Source organism: Sciurus carolinensis, chromosome 8 (genome assembly GCF_902686445.1).
Source record: "Sciurus carolinensis chromosome 8, mSciCar1.2, whole genome shotgun sequence".
NCBI classification, from domain to species: Eukaryota; Metazoa; Chordata; class Mammalia; order Rodentia; family Sciuridae; genus Sciurus; species Sciurus carolinensis.
The window spans coordinates 6,013,521-6,037,843 of NC_062220.1; the positions used below are offsets into that span (position 1 = coordinate 6,013,521).

Sequence of the window (24,323 nt, forward strand, 5' to 3'; positions counted from 1 at the left end):
GCACGCCCCCAAAGGCCCACCTCCTCCAGCCACACCCTACCTGCCCTGGTCAACATCCAGTTAATCCCTATCAAGGATTAATTCACTGATTAAACTAAGGTTCATAACCCGATCATCTCATCTCTTTTTTTTTTTTTTTTTTTTTTTTGGCAGTACTGGGGATTGAACCCAGGGCCTTGTAACTGAGCTATCTCCCCAGCCCTGATCATCTCATCTCTAAACCTTCTTGTACTATAACACAAAGGAACTTTTGGGGGACACCCAATATTGAAACCAGAACAGCAGCGTCCCCTATGCCTCCTAGTTCAATCCTCCACATAGGCTGCGTGGAAATCAGCCAACAGCAGGGAGGGAGGCGCGGTTGTGCTGTAACATAGAGGGAAGTGGGGACTTCAGTCAGGGTCATCTTCCCCGCCCATCACTCAGGCTTTCCAGGACAGTCCTACACAAGAGTAAAGGCAAGGGCTGTGGGTGTAGTGTGTGTTTAATATGTGCGAGGCCCTGGGTTGGATTCCCAACACCATCGCTCCCCCAAAAAGAGCAAACGCAGGTTGCATAGAGTGGAGACTGAGGAGCTGGACCCAGCAGCATGCCCCTCTGGTCCCCCCACTAAGGAGGCTAAGGCAGGAGGACCATTTAAGCCCAGGTGTTTGAGGCCAACCTGGGTAACAGTGAAACTCCATCCCCAAAATAAAATCTTTAAACAGAATAGGAGGCTGAAGTTAAGGAAAAGAAATTTCTCTGGGCAAGGAGTCATTTTGCCCTTAGGACAAATACTTATCCAGAGCCTTCCAGCTTACAGGTGACTTCAAGTAGAAATTTATTCTCACCAGAAAAGTAGCCACAGTCTGGGCTGGGTTGTGGCTCAGTGGTAGAGCACTTGCCCAGCATGTGTGAGGCACTGCAAATAAATAGAGGCCCATCGACAACTGAAAATATTCTTTTTTAAAAAAGGTAGCCACAGTCTTCCCCACACACTGCCCTCTTCTTTCTGCAGCCACCTCCCATGCCCACTTCAGCATTGCCACCTCAGGGATGTCCTCCCAGATGAGTGTCCCCAATCCTGCACTCCCGACCCCTCCCCTCAGCCTTAGAACATTGGTACAATGGGTCAGAACTCTTAAAACTGGGCTGTTCTACCCCTGTCTTTGGGGAAACCACAGAGGTTCTCTGGGTTTCACAGTCAGCTCACAAAAGAGTGTGGGGAGTTGGGCACTATGTCTGAGGGGTGAGTGAGGGAAGGAGGGAGTGCCCCAGGGCTGGGAGAGCAAGGGGCAATACCCCATGGTGGTAAGAGGCCAGCAGAGAGGGCTCTGGTGCTGGCCAGCCCTGGACCCCTGCATAGGTCCTGGGCAGTCACCTGGCTCCCTGGCTGCTTCTACCAGGGGTCAGCTTTTGGTCTTCAGACTTCCCTTGGACTGTTCCTTCCAGCACCAGGATTCTGCTCTGGGGAAGGAACTCTTCTCTCCCCTCATCTGCCTTCCCTACTGCCCACCCATCATCCCAGACCGTTACTGCACCAGTTGGCTGTGCCCTCACCTGAGGAATCCACTGCCCCCTGAACTCCAAAAGGCCCCTTCCTCTTCCTTACAGAAGCCCAACCACAGGCTCCCTCCTTCCCCAACCCCTAGAGCCACACCCACGCTTCGTTCTCCTTGTCAATGCACTGGGGACCTGGAGCCCCCAGCTCTCTGAGCCAGGCTGGTGCCCACCACTCCCCTGCCAGCCCCTCACTTCCCTGAAGTCCACTTTGGTACCTTAAGGAGCACACTCCTTCTGGAAACCCAAGTTCACAGTCCTCCACGGTTTGCAGTTTGGGTCCCCAAGCTCGTGTCCCCTCTCCGTGGCTCAGAGCACAGTGTGTGCTGCTTCTCTCCAGAGCTTACCAGCGCCTCTGGGAGGCCTCCCATGTGACCCTGCAGGAGCTGCTGGACCAAGAGCAGCCCCTGCTCCAGCCAGTGCCCCACGGGGAGCGGCAGTCCTTCCAGTACAGACTTTCGGTGCTCTACCTGTACTACCTGGGGCTGCTGCGCCGTTTCGACACCATCTATGACCAGATGGTGCAGCCACAGAAGCGCCGGTTGCTGCGGCGGCTGCTGGACGGCGTGGCGGGTCGCGTGCTGGAGATCAAGGAGGAGCTGGTGCGCATTGACCTGTGTGAGACCCACTGCCTGGACCGCGTGCTGCACGACCTCAAGCTGACCCCAGTGAGTGCACAGTCCCTCCAGGCTGGGCGGGAGGTGGGAGGTGGCCTTGGCCCTGAGGCTGGCCTTGACCTTGCATTGGAGTGGAGGCATCTGTAAAGGCAGGAGAGCCAGGCAGACCAGAAAATGGGTTTGGCCTCAGGGAAAGAGCTTTATGAACTGGGGGGCCTGTGGAGAATCAGGCCCACACCCACCACTGCAGTGGGAGGAACCATGAACTTCAGAGGATGGGTGAGCAGAGTCCTCTAGAAGCTGGCTTCTCAAAATGTGGCCCATGGACCAACAGTACAGACCTTGCCTAGGAGGTGGCTGGAATGCAGATCTCCACCAGCATCCAGACCCACTAAATCTGCACCTGCCTTTTCACAACGCCACCCCACCCGTCGATCTGTGTACACAGAAAAGTTCTAGAAGACTGTCCTAGAGCACGAAGCTACTGCAAGGCCTCCAGTCCTATCCTAACGCCAATCTGAAACTTTCCCTAACCAACCACCTCTGTGGACAGGAAAAAAATGCAGATTTCCCAAGCCCTGCCATTCTGCTGGGGGAGGCTAGGGAGGACCCAGGAATCTGCATATTGTCTTCCCAGTTGCTTCTGAGGCATAGCCAGGTTTGGGACCACTGCCACCTATTACAATCCTCCAGAATTCAACTCTGTCCAGAGCGGGGCAGGGCAAGAAAGGGAAGACCCTGGGGGGAATCCACCCATAACCCAGAAGCTTCCCACTCCAGGGCTCTAGGAAGGAGGGAAATAATGTGGAGAGCACGTGAGCAACTGGAAATGGCAACACATTGGCCCAAAGGCTTGAAACTATGATTCCTGACCCTCCTTTTCACATCTTGCCCCAAAGGCAGACTTGGAGGTTCCAATCCCCAAGTACTTCCAGCTGGAGCAGTCTGCGGCCATGAAGGAGCGCAAGCTCATCCTGGCTGAGATCCTGTCCAGAATGGAGCCAGAGCCCCTCAAAGAGGCAAGTGGGGGAGACACCCTCCCAGACACACCACACCCATCTCTTGGAGTAGAGGTCCTGCCTGGACGAGTCACACCTTTGAGTTGTCTTGGCCGCTGCCTCTGAGGCTCCACTAGTGTTCCCTGTTAGCCTCTAAAACCAGGGCAGGACTTGGGCACCCAGATGCCCCCAGTGCATCCTTCGGTGACTGGTCTCTCACTGCCCACTGAGGATGCAAGCTCTCCCTCATGTGCTCTGCTCTGGCCAGACCTCTGTAGGAATGAACCGGACTGACGCCATAATTCTAATACAAACTGCTGAGCGAGCCAGGCAAGGCCGCCTCCGAGCCACCTTCATGCGCGAGATCCGAAAAGAGGAGGAGCGGGATCGGAAGATTCGGGAGGAAGGGCACCTGAGGTTCACTCAGGATCAGGGTGCTGTCATCATACAGAAGGTAACGATGGGCACCCAGGATAAGGGCCAGGGTGGTCACCTCTTCCAGGAAGCCTGCCAAGTTACCAAGTGATCACAAGAATGCAGCATCACACAGAAACAGATAGATAGATAGATAGAATAGATAGATAGATAGATAGATAGATAGATAGATAGATAGATAATGTCCCATTCTAAGAAACTTTTTGGACTAAAATATGAGACATTAAAATGTATTCTGAACCTCCTGGCAACTGAGGTCGAAGGAAATAGGACAAATTCAAGATTGACAACTAAAGTCACCTAAGTATCCTGAATCTCTGTGCTTCCTGGGATCACTTTTATCTCAACATCAAAATAGCACGACCATACCCCAACCCCAGCTAACAGCAGAAGGCCCGGTCCAAACCTCAGGTTTCCCCAAGGCGGCCATGCCTCTCTCCCCTCTGGACAACCACTCCTCACCTCTCAGGACAGCCTCTGCACCCCAGACTGTGAACCTGGCCTCTCCCAACATTCCCCAAAATACTGTTAACACAGACTGAACAGAGACTGTAGGGGCCTGAGGGGACTTCCAGGTCAGGAAGGGACTGCTTTCTGTCCCTGCAGCCATTGCTCTCCTGAGGCCTGCCTGAGGCAAAGTCTCTTCTGCCTTTTCCTTCCTCAAACCCATGTAGACATGGGGCTGGGTCTTCTTTCTCCCTCAAATCTCCATTTTCTCTCTCTCAAGTCCCACTGCCTCAGAAACTTCTATCTCCTACCACTGGAAACCAGAAACCCTTCCCATCAAAACACAAAAGAAAGCCAACAGCAAATGACCACTCTGGGAAGGCCTGTCCACCCCAGAGGACAGAGCATCCCAACTGAGTCCCGGTGTGTGCAGGGCTGTACCAGCGTCCCGCTGTGTGCAGAGGAGGTCCTTGACAAAGGGCTTGAGGGAGCGAGCCTTTTGAGAAGGAGGGTGGCCTCAGAGGCAGACTCCTGCTCCCTGTGACAGTCACTTAGTCCCTACTGCCAGACACCAAAGGTACAGAAATGTGCCCCAGTCTTGGTGTTGTCTAGCACACTGATAAAGCAAAGGATAAGTGAAGCATTCAGTTACTGTGGGCTACCCTGTGTTGGTCACAGGAGCGCGAGGCCCAGGGCCAGAAAAGAAAGGCAGGAGCAGACCCTGCTCGTGAGGTGCTCTTGAGAACCCAAGGCACGGCCAGGCTGGGCCCTGCTTCCCTCTGCCTCTCACCACCTCCCAGCACTAGCACTCATTTGTCCTCAGTGACTGGGCACCTGAGAAAAGGCACTGGGCTGTACTCAGGCCTGGAAGAGGCCATGTTCCATCCTGGACCGGTTCCCTGGGGTCAAAAAACAGGGTTAGCGAAGGAGCTCCCTGATGCCCACGGCACCGAGGACTGTGCCCTGGGTGAAGTCCAGTATTTATTCCAGCTGCTAGGGGAATTCTGAGAAGGGACGGAGGGGAACACTCCCTGGAGGGGTGGTGCCTGATCTCCACCCACACCTCAAAAACCCCCACAGATACAGGTGGAGAGGAGGAAGCGGAGGGGGTGGGGGATGGGGGAACTGCCCCATTCTGGGCTGTTCCTGCGGGGGAGACCCAGCCCAGCACCACCTCAGCCCCGAGGCTGCTGCTCCCCCCAGGCCTGAGCCCTATTCCTGAAGTACGGGTTGTGCCTCGCGTCCCCACCCCCAGGTGTGGAAAGGCTATCAGCAGAGGAGACGCACCGAGCAGGACCGTCGCGCAGAGATGGAGTTCATCGGCATGGTGAGCCCAGGCGTGTCTCCATCGGTTGCCCGTCCCTGCCCCTGCCCAGCCTCTTCAGCCCCACGCTGCCTGCCTGCCCTGCACTCAGGCTGGCAGGAGAGCCTGTGAGAGAAAGAAGTGCACGACAGAGACCTCCAAGCGTAGCCCCAGAGCAGCTCAGCTGGTGGAGGGCAGCTGCACAGAGCACCCTGGACTTCCAGTCCCTGCCCAGCTAGAAGCGAGGGCTGCGAGGGTGGGCCCAGCACAGGAGTTTGCGCGGCCCGCGGGAGCACCACACCAAGCTGCCCAGCCCTCTCCCAGCTTCAATGAACCACCGGGGCCAAGTCAGGGAGGAGCACCCCCGAACCAGGCCACTTCAGGCCACAAGCTGCCCCGGACTCTAGGGCTCGGACTCGCTTCTCCCCTGCTCTGCCCGGAGGTTGGCTGGGTGCGGACTGGGTGATGTGTGGCTGTGGACGTCAGGGAGTTGGGCTGGCGAGGGGCAGACCGCCATGTGCACAAGAGTGAGTGTGGGTGCTGGGGAGTGTGGGGGGGGCAGAGGCCGTGTGTGCATGTGCTTGTGTGTGGCCAGGAGTGTCTGTCCTTTGCTGCCCAACCGCCCCTCACTCAGCTAGTCCCTGCTGACCTCAGAAAGACAGACCCTGGCAGGGCTGAGAGTCACACTCTGGGCAAAGAGGCTTTGCCCCAGGCAGACCCTGGGGAGGCCTGGCCCACAGGGGGACCCAGAGGATGGGGAGGCAGGCGCCCCTGCAGGGTGGAGCTGTGGAGTCTTGGTGGGATGGGAGGCCAGCACAGGCCTCTGTGTGGGAGTGGAGGTCAGAGACCTGTTGGGGGGCTGGAGAGCTGGACCCCAGGAGGGAGAGCAGGAGGAAGGAGGCAGGGGTCTGCGGAGCGGGGGGTTGGGGGGCACCGCTCGGTGGTGGGTGAGGAATGAGCCTGGCCGCCCGGGCCCATCAACAGTGTGAGCTCAGCGTTTTCAGTAATTGTCTCTGCGCAGAGTGATATTTAAAATACATTTGGGAGCCAATGAGGCGGGAAAGTGGCTGCCAGAGCGGCTGCCAACCCGGCCGCCGGGCGGGGCGCACATGGGGGCTGGGGCCAGCCCAGGGGGAGGGTGTGCTGGGGGACCGGGCAGGGGGGCCAGGGATGCATCCAGCAAACTCATTATCAGAGTAATTTACAGACGAATTTCGGCTCCGAACACAATTTCTCCTGATGCAGGCATACCCGCCGTTCCGCGTGGGTGTGTGCCGTGCATGGGGGGTGGAGGGAGCCAGGGCAGGTGTGTGTGCCTAAGGGTAGGGGCTGCATCCAGGCCAGACACCGAGTCCCCCCATGCCTGCTCCTGAGCCCCTTGGCCTTCCCCTCCCCTTCCCCCAGCTCCCCTCCACCAACCAGGCCAACCACTTGAGAATCATGTCCCAGGCTGGCCTCAGGGAGGAGAGGCGGAGGATGCGCCAGGCTGAAAGGGAGGAGGAGTTCCAGCTGGCCCTGGAGAAGACCCACGAAGCTCTCCGAGAGATGGAGGGGCCCGACCTCAAGGAGAAAATGAAGGAGCAAATCCGACAGTGGTTTATTGAGTGCCAGTCAGTGTCCACAGCCTTGGTTGACCCAGACCTCCCTGGGGTCCCTGGAGCTGCTCCAGCCTCCCACCTGTTCCATCCCCTAGCCCAGATTGGCCCTTTCTCTTTCCACCCCACACCCCAACATCCTGCTGTCACTCTTGATTTAACCCTGGAGTCCCCAGTGCATAGAACCATTTCTGCACCTGACTTTCCATTTCCCTGTGGGAAGAGAAAATGATAGGACAGAATGGTAAAAGCATCCATGAATGTCCTTAGAGCAGACCACCCTACCCAACCTGCAACTGTCCATTCCTTCCCTCTCTCCCCCATCTCCATAGTCCTTCATCTTTCTCCACCCTTCTCTCCATCCATCTTTCCATCTGTCCAACCACCCATCCATCTCTGTCCACCCATTCAGTCACCCATTCAGCCAGCTGTCCATTCATCCTCCCACCCACATGCCCATCTGTCCAAGTACCATCCATCTATCCAACTTCCCACCTATCTCTCCAATCATCTTATGTCCATGTAGTGCCCTCACTGGTCGGTTCCCTGATTATCCAGATGAGTCTTTAGGAGGATCCTACGTGATCTTTGCAGACAAGACTCCAGAGCAGGTACCCTGGAGGTGGGGACAGGAGTTTTTCTCTGGCAGACAGATCTTGAGGTTCCAGAAAGTAGAGAGTGGCCGTGGAGTGGGTGGGGTCAGTCACAATGGAGGCAAATGTGGCCAGAGGAAAAATGGGTAGCTAGAAAGACTGCACGGGGCCAAGAAGGCAGCGGTGCCCTGGAGAGAGCACCACAGGCCCCAGGACTGAGCTGCAGCCCTGGTCAGAACACCCCTGCCTCAGTGCCTGGACCCCACTGCAGTCTCTCCATGTTTAGCCATCAACCCCGGCAGTTTCCCTGAGCCCTGGGACTCTGGGTTTCACCCCAGTCTCAGGCCATAGCTTCCCTCACTCCTATAAAATCCCCTTGGTTTCCAAAACCCTTTTGTCATTGACCACAGGTACAACTGGAGCTGCAGGCCCAGGAGAACAAAAAGAAGGAACAGGAGAAGAATAAGAATAAGAATAAGAATAAGGAAAACAACCAGGCTAAACCAGAGAAGAATAAGCAGACAGGGAAGGAGAAAAAGACCAAGGCGGTAAGACATCTCCTGCACTCAGGGCAGGTGGGCAAGGAATCAAGTCTGGGAGCTGGTATAGGAAGGCTGGTGCCAGGAAGACTCAGGCCACGTGTGATGGGTGGAGGTGACAGGGTCGAGGTCAGGGGTCGAGGTCAAGGCTCGTTCTATTCTAGGAAGCAGAGACCATGCTGCAAGCGTTGCCATCCAAGTTTGTACCCATGATTGGTGCTGGACACCAGGAGTACCAAAGTAAGCAGCCGAAGGCTGGCAAGTGTCAGCCTTGGCCACAGGGAAAGTGGGCCTCTGCCACATGCACATGAGGTGCCAGTGGGGCGTGGTTGTGGGGGCTGCAGGACAAAGGGAAGCGAGAGGTGGGGGCAGGGTGGCCCCTGGGGGGTGTTATGGTCTGGATCTGAATCCTGTGCTCACAGTCCTTGGGGTTAAGGCCTGGGCAGAAGCAGTGCCAAATGGCTGGGTGGGGACAGAGGGACCCCAGGAGCCCGTGCGTGCTTGTGTGCTGTGTGTGCACATATGGACGCCCATGTGTGCTGGGACTCCGGCCTTCACGCATCCCTCCATTTTCTGTGGTCAGCTCTGTGGAAGAACCAACCTGAGAGCAAACACCCCGACCAAAACTTTGACTCTGAGGCCCTCCGGAAGGAGAAGAGGAAGGAAATGGAGCTGGAGATCCGGATACAGGTGCGCGTGCTGCTCCCAGGCTCCCACCCGCTCCTCTTCCCTCCCCTTCCCTTCGTCTGCCTCCCCTGGCTCTCTCTGCTGTATCCCACTGGCCAGTCGATCCTCTGTGGACCCTGTTGCCCTCCAGCTGCCATGACATCCCCACCTTCCTGAGCCCCCTCCCCCGGCTCCTGATGCGGCATGGAGTCAGCAGAGGGGTTCTGAGCTAAGGTCAGACTAGGCCACCAATCACTGCTGGCAGCCCATGAACACTGTCCCCAGCCACCGGGACTTTAGGAATGTGGGCCATGTCCTCTTCAACCTACCCAGGAGCAAGGCCGGCGGTGGCACACGTGGAAACCCAGCCCAAGGGGCCACCCAGCTGCTCCAGTCACGGATCTTGGGCTGGAGCTCCTCCGGGGGCCTCCCCGCACTGATGGCCCCAGAGAGTGAGGCTCCTGGGAGAGCAGGACGTGGGTTAGGACTGGGCATGACTGCTGCGTCCTCTGCCTTGTGAGGCCCCCCAGCCCCTTTCCCTGCCATCCTGCTCACCCCACTCCTGGCCGTGTCCCCAGGTGGACGAGCTGATGCGTCAGGAGCTGAAAAACCTGCGCCTGGCTGTGGACAAGGAGGAGGAGAGACCCTTGAAGGCTCCAAAGGCAGTGGAGGGACGGGGGCTGGGCGGGGGAGGGCCCAGGGTGGGGAGGGAGGAACAATGGCCTATTGTGCTTCTCTCCAACCAGAAGCCTGTAACTAAAACTGGGAAGAAGAGAAAGGGAAAAGATCTGACCCAAGACAGGTAGCAGACCCTGCTATGCGCACCTTGCCCTGTGGGCGGTGGAGAGAGCTGGGTCCAGGACCGGCCGCTGGTCCTGGTCCTGCTGCTCTGTGGCCTTGGGGAAGTCCTCCTCCTCTCTGGAGCCCTGGCCTCAGTTCTTATCCTTTGAACGCGATAACAGAATAAGATGTCCATGGAGGTTATTACAGCCATTGCTCCGCGTCTTCTAAATCCTCACTCCAAACTTTGCCTCAATTAGCTCCATCCCCACCAGAGCGGTCTCCCCATGGACTCCCTCTCTGGGGCACTGAGCGGCAGTTGGCAGCCATCCCTCCCAGGGGATTCGGGTCTTAAGCTGGGTTTCAGGAACAGGACCAGTCTTAGATGACTGGGTTTCGAATGTGGAGCTTTGAGCATGGGAGGCTGATGGAGAAAGTGTCACAGGGGCCATCAGCCCAGCTCGCGTTCCCCTCACTCCACAGGGTGACCTCTGTAGGGGACCTTCCCCGAGACAATGGCGGGGTGGCAGTTTCTGCCTGGCTGTCCAGGGGCACTGCTGATGTCTCCCACTCTCCCTCTCCTGATGCCTACAGCACCCCATCTGTCCATTTCCCTGGGTCCTTGCTTGCTAATGTCCCTGGGGTCTCATGCCATCCTCCTCCAGGACTGTGGACTCGCTGTACGAAGAGCTTGTCGTTTATGGCCTTTTAAAGAAGAGCGTGGCAGTGTCATTGAAAGACTATGTTGGTGAGCCCACGACACCCGCCTGCCCCAGGGGTGGCTCCTGCCCTGGTCTCGGCCTTGCCTTCCCAAGGTCTCTCCTCCAGCCCTTCTTTCTCTTGGATGACCCATGGGTGCACTGCTCACCAGGGGTTTATCCCTGTGCCTCAGGTGACTGTCTCTATCTTGGGTCTGCTCTGTGTTTGTCCAACAAGTTGCCCATGCCCTCTCTGTTTGACATAAGACAGAACGTGGCCTTGTATGGCATCCTTCGGCTGGGTGAGAGACCTCCAGGAGAGTCCGCATTGGTGGGGTCAGGTTGGGTGGGGGGCTGGGTTCAGGTTCAGGGGAGGTGGCTGGGATGGCCATGTCCAGTCTGGACCTCCCTTCCTGGGTGCCACAGGTCCATCCTGTGGCACCTGCCTTCCCCAGGCCCATCCTGGACCACCCCAGAAGGGGCTGACGCTGCAGCCCCTTCCTCAATCCCAAGGGACATTATTTGTAGTTAGTTCCATTTCTAGAAGGCCAGGCTGCACACCCTGTGAAATACCAGGCAGAACCTTCTGAAGCAGTCTGTCATATGCATTTCAGTTCCATCCCAAGATGGCCCAGGGATGGAACCAGGTGGCATGGAAAACAGAAGGGCAGAGGGTGGAGGGTGGGGGAAGAGGGTAGCGGGCACTTCCTGCGGTGGGGAGTCCCAAGCCATCCAATATCTTCCAGGCTGCAGGCCAGGAGGAGCCCCTCGGTGTTGGGGATGGTAGTACGGCCCTGACCGGAACCCCGCCCTCCCAGCCCCCCAGGGCCTCCTCCACCCACTGCCTGCTTCGGCTCTGTTTCCTTCCCTCCAGGTTCCCCAGACATCCACTCCATGGCTCCCCTCATCCGCTCCATCCTTCTGGTGGGCCCCTCTGGCACGGGGAAGAAGATGCTGGTCCAGGCCGTGTGCACAGAAACCGGAGCCAACCTGTTTGACCTGTCACCCAGCAACATTCAGGGAAAATATCCTGGCAAGGCTGGGGTGCAGCTGATGGTTCACATGGTCTTCAAGGTTCCTGAATTTTGTGTTTCTGATTCTCAGACTTGGGACAACAGAGTGGGGTGGTTTTATGCTTCCAGGGTTACCCATCTGCCTGATTAGTGGGGTTTCAGGAGCTGAACTCATGAGGTCTCCCCACCAATCCCTGCAGGGAGCTTGGGTTCCCCTGAACTCTGTGGTGAGGTGGGAGGAGACAGGAGGTGGAGCAGTCAGATGAGGCCTCATATGCAGCCCCTGCCCCACTGCGGGTCGCGGTGTGGGTGTGTGTGCAAAGCACTAGCAGGAAGGGTGGACGGAATGTGGAGTGCCAAGGTCGGTCCCTGCACAGAACTAGCCCTGATCCTGGCATCCGACCAGGTGGGCATGTGACCCTTACTCAGGGGCATCTTGCGTGTGATTTCTATTCTCTGTGCAGGTGGCCCGGCTCCTACAGCCCTCCGTGATCTGGATCGGAGATGCTGAGAAAAATTTCTATAAGAGGGTCCCCAAAGAAGAGAGGAAGGTGAGGAAGCACGAGCAAGCAGGGCTGAGAACGGGCAGCTCAGCCAGGCAAGACAGGAAAGAGGCTCAGGCCCTGGGAGCTCGCCCGCCATGGCCGGACGAGTCCCCTTCCTCCTCATGCCTTACGCCGTCTGGGGAAGGACGACAGCCTCTCCCCACCCCGGCTCAGGGCTGACAGGAGGCTGATGTGGGGCTCCTGCTCTGAGAACACAGGGACCCTGCAGGCCCATCACCCTGTCCTGACCCCACCGCCCTCCCTCCTGGAGCAGATGGAACCAAAGCGGATAAAGAAGGACCTCACCAAGGCCTTGCGGCTGCTGAATCCCGGGGACCGCGTGATGCTCATCGGGACGACAGATCGGCCGCAGCTGGCTGAGATGAAGGGGCTCTGCCGAATCTACGAGCGGATCCTCCTCGTGCCTCGGCCTGATTATGCTTCTCGCTATGGTGAGGCCAGGGACCGTGGGGATGGGCCAGAGGAGTCGTCCAGTGACCGATCACTGCCCTTGCCAACGCCCCACGCCCCCTCCCTTCACCCCCCCACCACGAGCCCTCCCCTCAGAAGCCCCGTGTCAGATTGAAGTGCTGCTGGCAAGCAGCCCCATGCCCTGGGTCCTGGCTTCAGCCCCGAGGACACAGGCAGGTCACTTCTGTCTTGTGGGGTCTCCATTTCCTGGTGTTGATCAGAGAGGACAGTCCCTACCACTCTGGCTCCCAGACCTTCCTGGGGGAGAGGCGTTGCTCTCCAGAGACAGCTCCTTCCAGTCTCAGGTGGAGGCTGTGGCCCATGCCGTTGCCCCCTGCCTCTCACAGCCTGTCCCCTCCCACTGCCTGCAGTGCTCTGGAAGCACATGATAGAAGCCCAGGGAGCTCAGGTGACCCAGAGCCTGGACATCAGTGCCCTAGCCAAGGTGTCCGATGGCTACACGACTGGTCCCATTTTCCAAGCCACCCACTCGGTGCTGAATGAACGGCGGCTCCTGCAACTGTCCAAGCGGCCCCTGGTGGCCTCAGAGTTCTTGGGCCACCTGGCGAAGCTAGATCCAGTGTACAAGGAGGAGGAAGAGTCCCTGAAGGTGAGGTGGTCAGGCACGGGTGAGGGGCCAGGAACGCCAGCTGGCGTCAGTCCTTTGCTGCATGCCTTGGGTTCCTCCCTCTGCTCCCCTAAATACCAGAAGATAGTCAGGTTAAAGGAACTTGGACTTCTGCTGAGAGAGGAACAGAGACCCCAGGGAGGGCCAAGGGGGAGGGGCCTATGGGCAGGACCCCTCATAGGGGAGGAGCCTGAAAGGGCCACCTATGTATGGGGTCCTTGGTTGGTTCCAGCACCAGCTGCCACCTGCTTCCTCTCCTCCCGAGGTAGTGCCCACTCCCCAGGGGCAGGCTGGCCTTGGCAAGAAACCTAAAGGGAGAAGGGGGTCGTGCTCCTGCGAATGGCTGGCACCGTGGCCTGGAGCATTTGGTGGGGAGCATGGGAAGCCCTAGCTCTAACAAGATCCCCAGACCCCAGAGGGCAGCAGAAGAAGCTGTTGAGGAAACAGGACCTGTACAAAGAGGAGGGGCGAGGACAGGAGGGCTGAGGGTCAGGTCCAGTGGACCCACACCCTCCTTCCCTGCCAACCCAGGACTGGTACTTCAAAACTCCACTGGGCAAGAAGAGTTTGAAATTTATGATGGACCAGGAGGCCGAGGAGGCCAGGCTGGCAAAGGAGAAGAAAAGGAAGTGATCATTGAGGCCTGAGGGGGCCTGAGAAGGGGTGGGACTGGGCAGTGCCCTGGGGGCGAAGGGGTAGGGTATAAAAGCCGGTGGCTGGGGTGAGCTCTCTTGTCCGTCCAGCTCTGTGTCTCCCTCCTCCGTCTGTCCTGCCCAGTCCAGCCTCGCCAGCCTCGCTCTCCAAGCTCCCGCCCGTGCCCACTCCCTGGCTCCTGCATCTCTGCTCTGGCTTCCCGAACCTGTTCTCAGCCTGCCCTGGTCTGCCGCCCGTGTCTTCATCTCTGTTGTGTTTCTGTGCTGGCTGCCAGTTCTCTTGCCTCCCCAGGTCCTTAAGGGAGAAAAACTAGGAAGGGAAGAACAGGGAAAGAGGGCGAAGGAAGAGTCATAGTAATTAAGAAAGAGCAAGTAGCCAGCAGGGTGGGGAGCTCAGGAGCCAGCACAGCCATGCCCCCGAGGACCAGGAAGCTCTAGCACTTTCTCAGATGTGGCAGATGCGTAAGGGGACCGGCACCTGGGAGGGGCGTCAGTCTGTTGCTGCCTGCGGGCTGAGCCTGATCCCTGGGCAGGCGTCTGTCTTCCAAACAGCCCTGGGGGTGCGCCGTACACTCTGGGCATCTCTGCTGCTTCGACTATGGAGTTCCCTCCCTAGGGTTTGGGAGTGGAATTTGCAGGACTCGTGGGTGACTTTTGAGGGGCAGGAGTCACAGGGATCCCTGCCTGTCTGGGCCAGAGACTATGCAGCGCAAGGCTGGCGTGGTGAAGGAGGGGCTCCAGGCCCAGCTCCACAACAACTATCTCTGCGTCCTTGGGCAAACTGCTCCTCTTCCCTGGCTGTTCTCCTGCCTTTGAGATGCCAGACTGGATGGATGTCAGCCTTGATGTCATCCAGCCCTGGGGAGCTGAAGCTCCACTCTGGCCCCACTCCACAGTTCCTCCCTGACTCGCTCCCAACCTGGACATTCCATCTGGGCATTGTCAGCCAGGACAGCTGGGGCTATTTATGGCTGGTCCTTGTGCTCCCTGGCTCCGCCCACATTGGCCTGCCTGGCCAGGCCCAGCACCACCCACCCAGTCCACCAGCAGTGTGGCCCGGAGTCCTGTTGCTTTGGCTCCTTCTCCCAGAAATCAGCCATGCCTAGGGGAAGGAGCTCTCCTCCCCTCAGGGGACACCAGCTGGGGTGCCTCCCCTCGGCCTCTGCCTGCCGGGCCTGGGAGACCCCTTGGTCATCACCTTTGCTGTGCCGCGACATGGCCCTACAGAATGCCCTCTACACCGGGGACCTGGCAAGGTTGCGGGACCTGTTTCCCCCGCACAGTACAGCAGACCTGCTGCTGGAGAGCCGGGCCGCCGAGCCTCGCTGGAGCAGCCACCAGAGGGGTGAGGGCTGATGGGGGAAGCCTGAGACCCCAGGCTGATGGACAGTCTCAGGCACAGACCTCCCAAGGCCTGAGCAAGAGAAGCCCCTAGCTGCTGCTCCCCACCCCAAAACTTGCCCAACAACCTAAACCTTGGCCCAGGAGAGAGGTCATGTGGAGCCCAGAATAGCTCCTGCTGGACCTCGTGGCCAGGTCAGGCTCCCCGGCTGGGACAGAGGCGCCCTCTGCCTCTTTTCAACCTCTCTCTGCCTGTGGCCTCTACCTCTGCCTCTCCCGCCCCCCTCCCATCCCATGCGCTCATGAGCTGGTCCCCAGAAGAGTGCAGGGGGCAGGGAGAGCCCCCCGGTGACAGGCACACCCTCTGTGCCAGGCTGGTGGAGAAACCCAACGGAGGGTCTGAGGAGCACACCCAGTCTGGCCCGGGACCCATTGTCACCCGCACGGCCTCAGGACCTGCCCTTGCCTTCTGGCAGGCAGTGCTGGCTGGGGACACGGGCTCTGTGTCCCGCATCCTGGCAGACTCCAGTACCAGCCTGGCTCCTGATTCCGTCTTTGATACCAGCGACCCAGAGCGATGGAGGGATTTCCGCTTCAACATCCGTGCTCTGAGTATGGGACCCAGGAATGGGGGTCTGAGTGGGAGAGGGGAGGCTGTAGACAGAGCTTTGGCTCCTGTGTTCACCTCTGCCAGTGCCACCCCTTGGCTGGCAGCTCTTTGCTGCCACTCAGGATCTGAGGTTCTTGTCTTCCTCTCCCTAGGACTCTGGTCTCTAACATATGAAGAGGAGCTGACCACCCCACTTCACGTGGCAGCCAGCCGTGGCCACACGGAAGTTCTGCAGCTGCTGCTGAGGCGGAGAGCCAAGCCAGACAGTGCCCCCGGGGGCCGCACTGCCCTGCACGAGGCCTGTGCTGCAGGTCACACTGCATGTGTCCATGTGCTGCTGGTGGCAGGAGCTGACCCCAATATCCCCGACCAGGATGGGAAGCGCCCCCTGCATCTCTGCCATGGGGCTGGCGCCCTTCAGTAAGTGACCCCTCACCCCACTCTTAGGGGCGGCAGGGAGAGCTTCCTAGGGAAGATAAGAGGCAGGTGAGGGGCTGCCATGTTCTGGGGGTTGGGGTGGAGGAGTTGGGCAGAGGCCAGGATGCAGTCAGTCCCCATATCCAGCTCCTGGCCCATGAACTGTGCAGTGGCTTGAGCTTGGGATGGTTTTCTGGTTCCCCAGGCCCAGAAGAGGGCTGTGGCAGGGGCCCAGCTATGTGGCACTGGGGAAATTGTCCAGGTCCATATGGAGAGATGGTTTTGCTGTAACGTTTTAATACTTTCTGAGCTTATCCCACATTTCAGACACTGGAACAGCAGCTGAGTGATGGTCCTGCTTGCAAGCAGGAAGCTTGCTGTCCCATGATCCAGAGAGGTTAGAGAGGACAGAAGTCCTAGTTAGGGATTGCTATGGTCCCTGAGGGCCTGGCTCTCAACTAGACAGTTTTAGAATCCAACATTGGCAGGGCACTCTCAGATAAATGGCTCAGGGGACTGTCACTAACCCAACTCACAAGAAACTGATGGATACGCCCAAATGTGTCCATGCGCTATTTATTATAAGGAATATTCCTTTGCAACAACCTAATTAATGGCCTATGTATAAGGAATGGGGCGAATGAGTCCCCCACTTACAACTTTTTAATGAATGTAGAATCTGGGCAGTGGAGCCTTGGCAAACCTGGAGAGTAACTCTGCATGCAGCAGAGGCTCTCTCTTGGACGACTGCACACCTGCCAGATTTTGTATCTTGCTCCTGAAAGGCACCAGATTATCCCTGCTTGGGCCAGGCATGGTGGCACACACCTGTAATCCCAACTCAGGAGGCTGAAGCAGGAGGATCATGAGTTCAAGACCAGTCTCAGCAACTGAGTGAGGCCCTAAGCAACTTAGCAAGACCCTGTTTTAAAAATAAAAAAATAAAAAAGGGCTGGGGATGTGGCTCACTGGTGAAGTGCCTCTGGTTCAATCCCTAGGACCGCCATATATGCAACCTGAATTTTTCTAGTAGCCCCATTAACAAATGAAAATGAAATAGGTAACATTTATTTCTCAAATGATGGTAAAATATACATCACACACAACATTTGCCATTGTAATGTTCAGTGGTGTGAGTTGCGTTAGGACATTTGCTATGCGACCATCACACCAGCCACCCACAGAACTGTTCCAGCTTGCAAAACGGAAGCTCTGTCCCTGTTAAACATGACCCCTCTCCCCAGCCTCTGGCCACCCCTCAAGGACCTCATGGAAGTGAAATTGTGTATTATTCGTCCTTTCGCAACTGGCTTCTTGCTCTTAGCCTAATGTCCCTATTGCTGTCTGTGCCCCACTGCTATCTGGGCTCACTGCCAGGCCCCACACCCCAGCTTGCCCTCCAGCCCTGGCACATGGAACCCCTAAACTGCTCTGCTTCCCCGACCCTGAAGGCCAGCTGTGCCCCTTACGAGCTGTGTAAACTTGCGTGAGATCCTCAAACCTTCAGACTCAGTCTCCTCCTCAGTGACGTGAAGTCCGTAAGAGAACACCATGGGACCGTGGCAAGGCCCTCAGAAGGGTACTGCTCCAACCATACGACTACTTGCGATTTTTATTCCTGTGGGGTTAGAGGGTGATGCCTGCAGGAAGGCCTGGGCTTCTCAAGCACCCACTGAGGGTCCTACAGAATGTTGCCCGGCTGCCAGTGACAGGCAGGGCGGGAGGTCAGGGTCCGCAGCCAGAAGCCAGCCAGAGCCCATTGCCGTGTTGGTCGGCCTGCTTCCCTCCCAACCTCTCGCTCTTCCTAGGTGTGCGGAGCTGCTCCTGCGCTTTGGTGCACAAGTGAATGGTCGGTCTGAAGAAGAAGAGGAAACTCCTTTGCATGTGGCTGCCCGACTCGGCCACGTGGAACTGGCAGACCTGCTTCTAAGACGGGGTGCGTGCCCGGATGCCCGCAATGCCGAAGGCTGGACGCCACTGTTGGCTGCCTGTGACATCCACTGCCAGTCTCCTGCTGATGCCGAGGTCACCACCACCCGTTGTTTCCAGCTGTGCCGCTTACTGCTGTCAGCAGGGGCAGATGCCGATGCTGCCGACCAGGACAAACAGCGCCCCCTGCACCTGGCCTGTCGCCATGGCCATGCCGCCGTTGTAGAGCTGCTCCTGTCCTATGGTGTCAGTGCCAATGCCATGGACTATGGGGGACACACAGCCCTGCACTGTGCTCTGCAGGGTCCAGCTACGGCCCTGGCCCAGAGCCCTGAGCACGTGGTGCGGGCTCTGCTCAACCACGGCGCTGTCCGAGTCTGGCCGGGAGCCCTCCCCAAGGTATGGACATGGAGGGGGCCACTAGGTGCAGGGACGGGAGACCTAGACCTGTGCCCCGGCTTGCTTTGCAGCCTGGAACCTGGGGCACAGAGGTTAAGTCCTTTCATTTAACAAGGGAGTTCCTTGTTAAGTGAATAATAGAGGTAAAAGTCAGGGTTCAGAACAACAGGCAGTGTTTGTGTGTACATACACACTTGCGTATGCATTCACGCGTGCACCTGCATATAGGGTGTGTGTGTATGTGTATGGTGAAGGTGGACTGAATGCAGCAGGGTTATAAAAGATCCAACAGGACTGAACCAAAGCCGGGCATGATGGTGGACACTTGTAGTCCTAGAGATTCAGGAGACTGAGACAGGAGGATCGCAAGTTGAAGGCCAGTTTCAGCAACTTACCAAGACCCTGTCTCAAAAAAAAAAAAAGATGGAGTGAGTCAAGACTGATGTGGGTTGAAGGATCTTCCTCAGAGCCATGAGCGGCTGGAAAGAGCATTGAGGAGCTCAGACTCCCAGCGGCTGTCAGCTGAGTAGACATACTGGGCACAGACGGGCTCCCCAGAGCAGAGCATGAGCCCATTTCTCAAGGTGCCATCATCCTGCACCTAAGAAAATGCCCTGCACTGTCAGTGTTGAGTTTATCTCTTACTTTGCACTAACTTCCCAGAGTGGGTTCAACCTGAAGACCTGCACTGCAGATTCCCTGGCCAGGGGCCTAATCCCAAGCAGTGTCCAGCCTATGGGGATGACGTGTCATGGAGGGCCCTAGGCCTGGGAGACACTGTCCCACAGCAGCTGGGTCAGGCCTGAACTGGCCTTCTGGGAGGGTTGGCAGGTCCCCTCTGGCCCTGCTGAGTGGCTCAGCTCCACCCCTCCTGGGCCCACCCTGCCACCCCGCCTCTCCCCTTTTGCTCACAAACCTAGAAGCATCTGTCTGGATTCCTAAGCAAGACCAAATAATTAAACAGCCTGAGAGTTCGGCAGATTGGTCTCCCCTTTGGGAAAATACAAGAAAATCAACAATTAACACTAATTAATCTCCTATTAACACCAGATAATTAGGAGACGAGCAATTCCCTGTAATCTGACGCCGGCTCTGACAGCTAATGATTTCCCAGCCAGGCGGGGCAGGAGGAGGACTTGGCACAGCAAACGGATTCCGGGACCCCATGCCTGCCCGCTGCTCTGCTCCGCCCTACAGCCTGTCTCAGGGAGCCTTGGGGCCAGCAAGCAAAGGGCCCCAAGTGTCCCTTCCCCCTGAGGTACAAGCCCTCCAGCCTGGGCTGGGGTTCCTGCCTTCCTGCGAGGAAGATGCTGAGGCCAGGCTGTGTGCCATGCCAGCCCCACCCCTTCTCCAGAAGCACCTTCCTGACGTGGGGATGAGGAGACCTAGATCTGGTTCTGTCTTTGACGCTTGTTCTTGTGACCATAGGCAAGTAACTGAAATCCTCCGGACTCCAAGTTCCTGGCCAGTCATGCGGCCTCTACTGAGCAGAGATGAAAAGTCACTGGTGGGGACCAGTGGGGACAGCACACATTAGCCTGTTCAAAGTCGTGCCAGCTGCAGATTAGGACCCTTGGTCCTCCCACACCCTGAGGCTGGGCTGCTAACAGTGCAGGCTCTGGAGCCAGACACGCCACCTCAGTACTTGTGGGGGACCGTTGTCTGGGTGAAGTGACCTATGTGAACGTGCTCGCTGAGTGGCCGGCATCATCCCGGTATAAGGAATCGTAGGACACCGCAGCGCAGTGCAGGCTGGGCGGCGGCCTGGGCTTCCTGGAGGAGTGGGACTTGGGATGGGCAGGTCTGGGAGGCGCCTGGGGAGTGGGGTAGGCAGGCATTACCGGAGGGGGAACATCTTGGCCGACACCTAACTCCTTTCCTAGCTGGGGACTGAAGAGGCCTGTCCCAGACAGATGGGGCCAGGGCAGCTCTGGTAAGCACTGCCCGAGACAGGGCAAGCAGCAGAGGCCCCGGTGTGTACACTGTGTGCTCCAGCCGCCCCTTGCTCTGGTCAAGGCCGGGCCTTCCACCTGCTCCCACCATCCACCAGCACCCCCGGAAGGCAGGGGCATCCAAGCCCCTAATGTTGAGTGTGACTTGCGTGGGACGTGCCTGGGCACATGTAGAGATGGGCACTCAGGGTGGCCTTCACGGTGCCTGTGTGTGACACGTGTGGGACATGCCTGGGTGATTGTAGGGATGGGCACTCCGGGTGACCTTCACAGTGCCTACGTGTGCGGCATGAGTGGGACGTGCCTGGGCATGTGCAGAGACGGGCTCTCAGGTTGGCCTTTGCTGTGCCTGTGTGTGTGACATGCGTGGGATGTGCCTGGGCACATGTAGGGACGGGCTCTCGGGGTGGCCTTCGCGGTGCCTGTGTTAGGCCGTGGCTGCTGATGGATGGATGATCACATGGAGACTCCCTCCTCGGGCTGCTCCCACTATAAGTCTCTCCTGCCTCCTCACAGCTCCAGGCCGTGTAGGACGGTGCTTTCCCTAACCACGCTCGGTTCCCTGATCCCACTTGTTTTTCGCCACAGCAGCAGGCCTGTGAGCTGGGGACCATGTTCACTGTCTTCCCTCTGCCGTGGAGCTTGTAGATGACAGGACCTGTTTCTCCTCCTCACTGCTGGACCCCAGTGCCGGGCACAGAATATTTCCCAAGGAGGAAATGAAAGCAGTAGCCTGGTGCCAACCCTAACCCTACCAAGCCCTCCCCTGCCGCCCCTCGCATAGCTGTCTCCAGCCCTCGCTTGATGCCAGGCAGATTCTGTTTTCTACAGGACTAAACTTTTCACCTAGACAGGAACCCGACCTAGGTCAGGGACTCCCTTCTAGCCAGCAGAAAATCCAGCACAGAGCCGTGTAGAGGCAGGCAGGAGAGCAAGACAGAGCAGCAGTAAAGGCAAGGAGTCACTGTGCCAGGCTTGGAACAATTTGGGCAAGAAACTTAATTTCTCTGTGCCTCAGTTTCCCTTGTCTGTACAATGGGGGCAATAACAGTCCACACCTTTGAGGGGCAAGGATTAAGAGTTCATGCATGAGCTGGGGAGATAGCTCAGTCGGTACAGAGCTTGCCTCACATGCACAAGACCCTGTGTTCAATCCCCAGCACCACACACACACACAAAAATTCATATATGCTACATGCTAAGTATCTGGCATAAGTTATGTACAGTAGAAATGTTAGCTGATGGCCTGGTGTGTGGTGCATGCTTTAATCCCAGCAGCTTGGGAGGCCAAGGCAAGAAGATCACAAGTTCAAAGCCAGCCTCAGCAATTTACCAAGTCCCTAGACAACTCACCGAGAACCTGTCTCTAAATAAAAAATATTAAAAAGAGCCAGGGTGTTGCTCAGTGATTAAGGCCTCTGGGTTCAATCCCCAGTACCAAAAAAAAAAAAAAAAAAGGCTGCTGGCGTAGCAGCTCAGTGGTAGAACATGAACTTAGCATGTGCAGAAGTCCTAGGCTGATCCCCAGCACACCCCCGAAATGGAGGAAAGAACTGTTAGCTGTTGTATTGGTTTCCTGGGACTGTTGTAACCAAGTACCCCAAACTAGGTGGCTCAAAGCAACAGAAATTCATTCCTACACAGTTCTGGAGGCTGGAAATTCCAAGCCGAGACGACGTTAGGGTTGGTCCCTTCTGGAGGTTCTGATGGGGACACCAAGATTCCCTTGTGTTCCTTGGCTTGGGACACATCACTCTAATGTCTGCCCAGGTTGTCACATGGCCTCTTCTGTGTATGTGTCTGTGCATCTGTTTTTCTTCCTATAAGGATATACTGGATTAGGACCCATTCTAATGATCTCATTTTGACTTGATTACACTAGAAAGACCCTATTTCTAAGTAAGGTCACATTCCTAGGTACCAGGAATTAGGACTTCAATATATCTTTTCAGGGAACAAAATAACAACGCACAAAAGTGGTTCCAGAGCTGCCTGGTCATCCTGCACAGACTGATGGGTACCTGACCTGCCTCTGCCTCCTCCAGGTCCTGGAGCGCTGGTGCACGTCCCCGCGGACCATCGAGGTCCTGATGAACACCTACAGCGTGCTGCGGCTTCCTGAGGAGGCCATGGGCCTGGTGCCTCCTGAAACTCTGCAGGTCAGATTCCAGGACCCTGAACCCAGAATCATTCAGCCTGGCCCCAAGAGACTCCTCCCCACCCCCACAAAGGGCAACCTGGTTGGCCCCCACAGAAATCACCCAGAGATTCCCTCATGTCCCAGAAGGAATCTCACAGAGTGAGTTCTAAGAGGTTCCTGTAGACACCCACCAGCCTCCAGACTGTTCCTGTTAGAAGTGGGAGCCACCTGCCCAAGGCTGCCTGGCTGAGCCCCTCCTTCTGTCCCTAGAAGCACCAGCGCTTCTACTCTTCCCTATTTGCCCTGGTGAGGCAGCCCCGGTCACTGCAGCATCTGAGCCGCTGCGTGCTGCGCGCACACCTGGCAGGCTGCCTGCCTCATGCTCTGCCCCGTCTTCCACTGCCACCCCGCCTGCTCCGCTACCTGCAGCTGGACTTCGAGGATGTGCTCTACTAGGTGAGCCCTGCTTTCTGGGGACAGTCACAGAGCTTGGGGGAAGAGGATGGGTAGGAGGTGAGAGAGGGATCCAGGAGGGCCCTGGCCTGAAGGGGCCACAAGACATATCTGAAGCCAAGCCTCTCCTTCCAGGTGTGCACCCCCTTGAAGAGCCTGAAAGCAGATGCCACAGCCTTCAGGGGGCTCTTTGAACTCAGGTCAGCCAGGTGGCCCTGTCAGCAGAATGTCCCTCTCCACAGGCAGGTGTGGATGCTGAGATTCCCACCTGAGAGGGGCAAACAGATCACACATCCAAGTGACATCTGATGAAGAGAGCAAGTGACGCACTCCCCTCCTGAGCACCTCTCTAACCTGTATGTGCATTAAAAACCTCCAGGCCAAGCTGGGGCACCCCTGTAATCCCAACAATTTGGGAGGCTAACGCAGGAGGACTGCAAGTTGCAGACCAGCCTCAGCAATTTAGTGAGGCCCTGTCTCAAAAAAAAAAAATAAAAGGGCTGGGGATGTAGCTGTGTGGTTTGATTCATTTCCAACAAGCCTTCCTCCTGCTGGCTCCTTGCAGGAGAATCAGGATGCGCACTAGCAGGGTCCCTGGACCTGCCCATGTGCCTGCCCACCTAAACTTCTCCCTTTAGCATCCACCAGTTGCTGAGGGGAGTCTCAGGCCAACTTGCCCATTGTCCCCTGGAAATGGCCACCAGGTGAGAGCAGGTCAGAAGAGGCCTGAAGGCCTTAAGGTTGTGGGGAGGCAGAGGAGGCTTTGCAGAGAGGAGGCAGGATGGAGAAGGAAGGCTTGGCTAGGGTAGGAGGCAAGGTAAGGATGAGGAACAGCCACCGGGAGTGTCTCCGGGAAGGGGACATGCCTGGGTAGGTCCAGCATGAAGGAGTGACTCGGTGAGAGTAAAAGGTTCAGGTTTAGGAAACAGAACCAGTTCTACCTGTTGCCTGACACTGTAGGTGGGGAGCACCCACGCACGCCTGGCCCCTGCCTCTTTCTGCTCCTTCCTTAAATTCAGTCTTGCAGTGGCCAGAGTGCCGCTCTTAACTTGTAAGAATCTGTAGGAGGTCCCTCCAGCAGCCCGGAGCAGGCCCGCCACCACAGGAGGAGGGGGAGTTGCCGGGAAGGCACAGAGCAGCCAATCAGATGCACTGTGATTCGTGACGTCAAGGGCAGCGTACAGTCCCAGGCCTCCAAAGTGCGCACGCGCTGAAGCTCGCCACTTTCCCGCCAACTGCTGGGAGCGAGGCTGCGTAGGGCGGGACCAAGGGGCGAGGCCCGAGGGTGCACGGGGGAGAGGGCGGGGCCTGAAGGGCGGGGCCTGGGTGTTGGGCGGAGTTTGGGGCGTGCGAGGATCTGAGTGACGCGGAGGAGCAGGAGTGGGGGGAGGGGGCTGGGACTCGGATCCTGGCCTCAGGGGCTTCAGCACTGGCTGCCTGGGTTTCAGGTGCGGGCGCTGTAGAGACCCGGACCGGGTCGCCGCGTGCCGGGTCAGAGTCAGCAAGAGGTTTTCTCGTGGGCGTATGAAGGCACCTGCATTTCGGACGCGACACAAAACAAA

General features: G+C 57.5%; 2 protein-coding genes across 4 annotated transcripts; both read left to right on the plus strand.

Annotated features, from left to right (window-relative positions):
- The first annotated feature begins 1,217 nt into the window (after positions 1-1,217).
- Iqca1l (IQ motif containing with AAA domain 1 like) lies at positions 1,218-13,500 on the plus strand. Its single transcript, XM_047559869.1, has 19 exons — positions 1,218-1,228; positions 1,880-2,207; positions 3,056-3,175; positions 3,423-3,608; positions 5,292-5,363; positions 6,744-6,949; positions 7,461-7,545; positions 7,938-8,075; positions 8,231-8,306; positions 8,650-8,756; positions 9,311-9,397; positions 9,479-9,534; positions 10,178-10,260; positions 10,405-10,512; positions 11,085-11,284; positions 11,688-11,774; positions 12,043-12,220; positions 12,611-12,849; positions 13,399-13,500. Exons 1-19 carry the CDS (start codon positions 1,218-1,220, stop codon positions 13,498-13,500), a joined length of 2,469 nt encoding a protein of 822 aa, XP_047415825.1.
- Positions 13,501-14,581: 1,081 nt separating this feature from the next.
- Asb10 (ankyrin repeat and SOCS box containing 10) lies at positions 14,582-23,261 on the plus strand. 3 transcript variants are annotated; one of them, XM_047561696.1, is made up of 7 exons: positions 14,602-14,865; positions 15,338-15,473; positions 15,624-15,891; positions 17,697-18,216; positions 22,214-22,327; positions 22,579-22,764; positions 22,897-23,261. In XM_047561696.1, exons 1-6 carry the CDS (start codon positions 14,749-14,751, stop codon positions 22,762-22,764), a joined length of 1,341 nt encoding a protein of 446 aa, XP_047417652.1. In that variant the 5' UTR covers positions 14,602-14,748; the 3' UTR covers positions 22,897-23,261. The 3 variants fall into 3 exon arrangements, with proteins under 3 accessions (XP_047417653.1, XP_047417652.1, XP_047417651.1); XM_047561697.1 differs by lacking the exon at positions 15,338-15,473 and having other exon boundaries at positions 14,582-14,865; XM_047561695.1 differs by lacking the exon at positions 14,602-14,865 and having other exon boundaries at positions 15,050-15,473.
- Positions 23,262-24,323: the final 1,062 nt, after the last annotated feature.

Bases quoted from the DNA above. Each gene is read 5' to 3' on its own strand.
- Iqca1l (XM_047559869.1), top strand. The intron at 7,546-7,937 runs GTACCCTGGAGG...CATTGACCACAG, and splicing joins CAGACAAGACTCCAGAGCAG to GTACAACTGGAGCTGCAGGC. The intron at 8,076-8,230 runs GTAAGACATCTC...GTTCTATTCTAG, and splicing joins AGGAGAAAAAGACCAAGGCG to GAAGCAGAGACCATGCTGCA.
- Asb10 (XM_047561695.1), top strand. From the start codon at position 15,164: ATGAGCTGGTCCCCAGAAGAGTGCAGGGGGCAGGGAGAGCCCCCCGGT. The intron at 15,892-17,696 runs GTAAGTGACCCC...CGCTCTTCCTAG, and splicing joins CATGGGGCTGGCGCCCTTCA to GTGTGCGGAGCTGCTCCTGC. The intron at 18,217-22,213 runs GTATGGACATGG...TGCCTCCTCCAG, and splicing joins GGCCGGGAGCCCTCCCCAAG to GTCCTGGAGCGCTGGTGCAC.